Consider the following 3,103-nt stretch of genomic DNA (forward strand, 5'->3'; position numbering starts at 1 on the left):
TCAGATTATGGTGTGTTCATGGCATAGGGTTATCCTCTCTCCCCCTCATGAACATACTGTAATCTGTGGATGCTCATGACTTTTCATAAATTTTGTAGTCTAAACCGTATAGGTTGTAATTCGAAATTTATTCATGCCAGGTTATCAGGAACATTTTATAAAAATCATTTCTGTAAGAACACAAAATTATTGTGCCATTTCCATGATACCTTTTGGACAATGAAGCCTCATGAGTTTCCCTTGTGTTCATACTACACACGTGAGATTTATGGGAGAACTCTTTTGTGCCTTTAAATCTTTGCATCAGATTTTAAAATTTATTTCGGATGGCTAATCCGGTCATACCATTAAGTATAATTTCGTGGCTAACCTTACTGGTTACCAAAAGCCATTGTTCCTTATCATATTGATCATTTGCATAGTCTAGATCAACATGGAGAATTTTATTCTTGATCATTTATACCTTTGGCAAATTTTCTTTTACATACACAGAAAGAACATTTCTGTCCTTAGCCCATTCGAAACCATTCAAAATAAATTAATGGGGCTTTCATTTTTGAGTGATAAAAATCGTCCCCCTTCAGGGTAATGCCATAGGCGTGGTCTCTTTTAGACACACTGGTTTTCGAAATTTTCTTGTCATTTTTCAATCAAAGATTGTAATCAAATCATTTAAGATAAGATAAAATTTTATTACTGCTTTCCAGAGATGACAAGATAAAATAAAATGAAAACCAAATCATAAATAAAAATCAGGATGTCAAAATAAAAATAAAACAAAACCGGCCATTCCTTTCTAACACTTTGGATATGACTTACATTGATTCTTATTCAATGAATAGATCAAGCTCATTATCTACATGAGTCCACTCGGTTTGTTCTTCTCCAGCTTCAGGAATACTCAAATCAAACTCTTGTCTCAGCTTATGTATGCTTAAGATCTCATCAAATTGCTTGATGTTCTCTGCCTTTGTTTTCTTTTTCTTCTCAATTTCCAACAGTTTGTCGAGTAGATCAAAGTAAGTAGTACACTTACTGGCGTGATATAAAGATATCGCATCACTCGGATGGATAGTCTCACGAGTCTTGGTGAGCTTATCCCTGTTGGTTGTCGACTCTCCAAATAGGTTGAGAGTGTAGGCGATTCTCATAAGGTCAGAGTCATACTTGTTCACAGATTCATAATTCTGGAACTTTATTTCTCGCCATTCTTTTTCTGCTTTATGCAAGAACATTTCTGAGTATCTATTGTTCAATGTATACCAGAGATAATGTGGATCATTGATGTAGCTGTACATCATTTTTAGATCATCACAGAGTTTATCCTTCGTGATCTTGAGGGCATACGACCTCTCACACGCAGGGGTATCATTATCCCACTTGGTACACTTCCAAACTCCTCTGAGTTTTAATCTTCCTGAAGTGTTCATGGTCCACTCAATATAATTATCTCCGGAGAGATTTAGGACACTGTAATCTGAGTTTATTGACATCTGAATTCATCACAAAACGATGATCATTTAGTTTCTCATGCCATCTGGCTATATAAGGAAACAATGTCATGCGCCCATTTAGGCTGCTAAGACCATTCGGTCATCATCAAATAAATCAAGACCATTCGGTCATATATTGATCAAGGCACTCGGCCATATTTAGAAATGAAATAACAATTATACAAACAATCATTTCAATGCAATAACTAATCGACCAGGATGCGAGCAAGAAACACTCAGGAATCTAAAATAAATATCCTAAGGGTTTTAGGGTTTTAGGAGTCGCATAGGTCGATGGTTAAACCCGGGTTGGATAGGTTCGATTGGGGTCAATCCTAAACCGGTTTACCATTTGGTTTAAGATGGTTTATAATTCTTTAGAAATTTTCCTTTTTGGTTTCTGATTTCAAATTATAAAATTTCCTTTTCAAAGTTGGATTAAGAAAATCGATTTCCAAAACTGATTTGGATTAGGAAAATATTTTAGGTTTTCCAAAATTCTTTTTGCTTTTCGAAAATTTTATTTTCTTGCAGGAGATTTAATTCTCAAACAATCAGAAAAGACTAATCAGTTTTAATACATGATTTCCGATTTTGAACAATGATCTTAGGGTTCTTTAGTTCATGATTCAAGACTTAATACTAGCAACCTAATGATCCGATTTTAACAAGCAATATCAATGGTGGTTTCAAGTTCAAATTATAAACCTCTAGATCAAGCTTAGCAATCGATTTCTAGTTCTCAAAGTATTAACCAAGTTCTATCAAGTTCTCAATGGATGTTTGGAGTTTGATAACTTACCTTTAAACTCGATTGATTTGCTCCTTGACTTCTCTTTGATAGCTTAACCTCAATGGATCTTACTGGGATCCTTTGTTTTCCTTAAACAAAATTATCAAAGAGAAGTTAGTAATATCAAAGACAATCAGCTATAAACAAACTAGAGAGAAAAGTTTGCAGCCTTAGGTTTATTTCTGTTCTGACGGCGCGGCTTGTAGCTGTCGTAGAGAACGCGTCTGATCACGGATTGATATGAGGTCTGTGGCGTTGGATTCTCCTCTTCAATAGCTTCAAATTGGTAGGTAGCTCGTCTTCTGGTTCCTCGTGGTTAGGGAGTTCGAGCTGTTTGAAGTCGGCGGCTAAACTAGGGTTTTCTAGGGTTTTTAGGTTTAGCTCGAGTTTTAGGTTAGCTCGTGCTGATAACGTGTTGTAAATGGAAGTGATTCGTCTTTTTTAATCTTATGGACTAAAGGTCCATATATATACAAGTTTACAAAGTGAGATAAATGGAAAGATCCTATTTCCAATAGGAAATAGGAAATACATGGAAATAGTAATATCCTAATACATAAATATGGAAAAGTCTAAGTCTTCCTTTCTTTCACTCCTCTTGGGCCGCCAGATCTTGTCTCCTTGGGCTGGGCTTGAGTCGGGCCTGGCCATGTCTGGTTCAACATTGACTTGGTCTGGTCCGGTCCGGTTCGGTCCGGTTTGGTTTGGTCCGACCAGTAATGATTTGGTCCGGTCTGTCCGGTTTGGACAGAAATGGGTCGATCACATAATTGATTCATAACATACATGAGATTTTTTTTTTTTTTGCCTTCACGAA

General features: G+C 36.2%; 1 protein-coding gene across 1 annotated transcript; it reads right to left on the reverse strand.

Annotated features, from left to right (window-relative positions):
- Nucleotides 1–827: 827 nt before the first annotated feature.
- On the reverse strand, nt 828–1,430 carry LOC130507632 (uncharacterized). The gene has a single exon (XM_057002325.1). The coding sequence runs from the start codon at nt 1,428–1,430 to the stop codon at nt 828–830; it is 603 nt and encodes a 200-aa protein (XP_056858305.1).
- Nucleotides 1,431–3,103: the final 1,673 nt, after the last annotated feature.

The sequence above is a fragment of the Raphanus sativus genome, unplaced genomic scaffold (genome assembly GCF_000801105.2).
Source record: "Raphanus sativus cultivar WK10039 unplaced genomic scaffold, ASM80110v3 Scaffold5017, whole genome shotgun sequence".
NCBI classification, from domain to species: domain Eukaryota; kingdom Viridiplantae; phylum Streptophyta; class Magnoliopsida; order Brassicales; family Brassicaceae; genus Raphanus; species Raphanus sativus.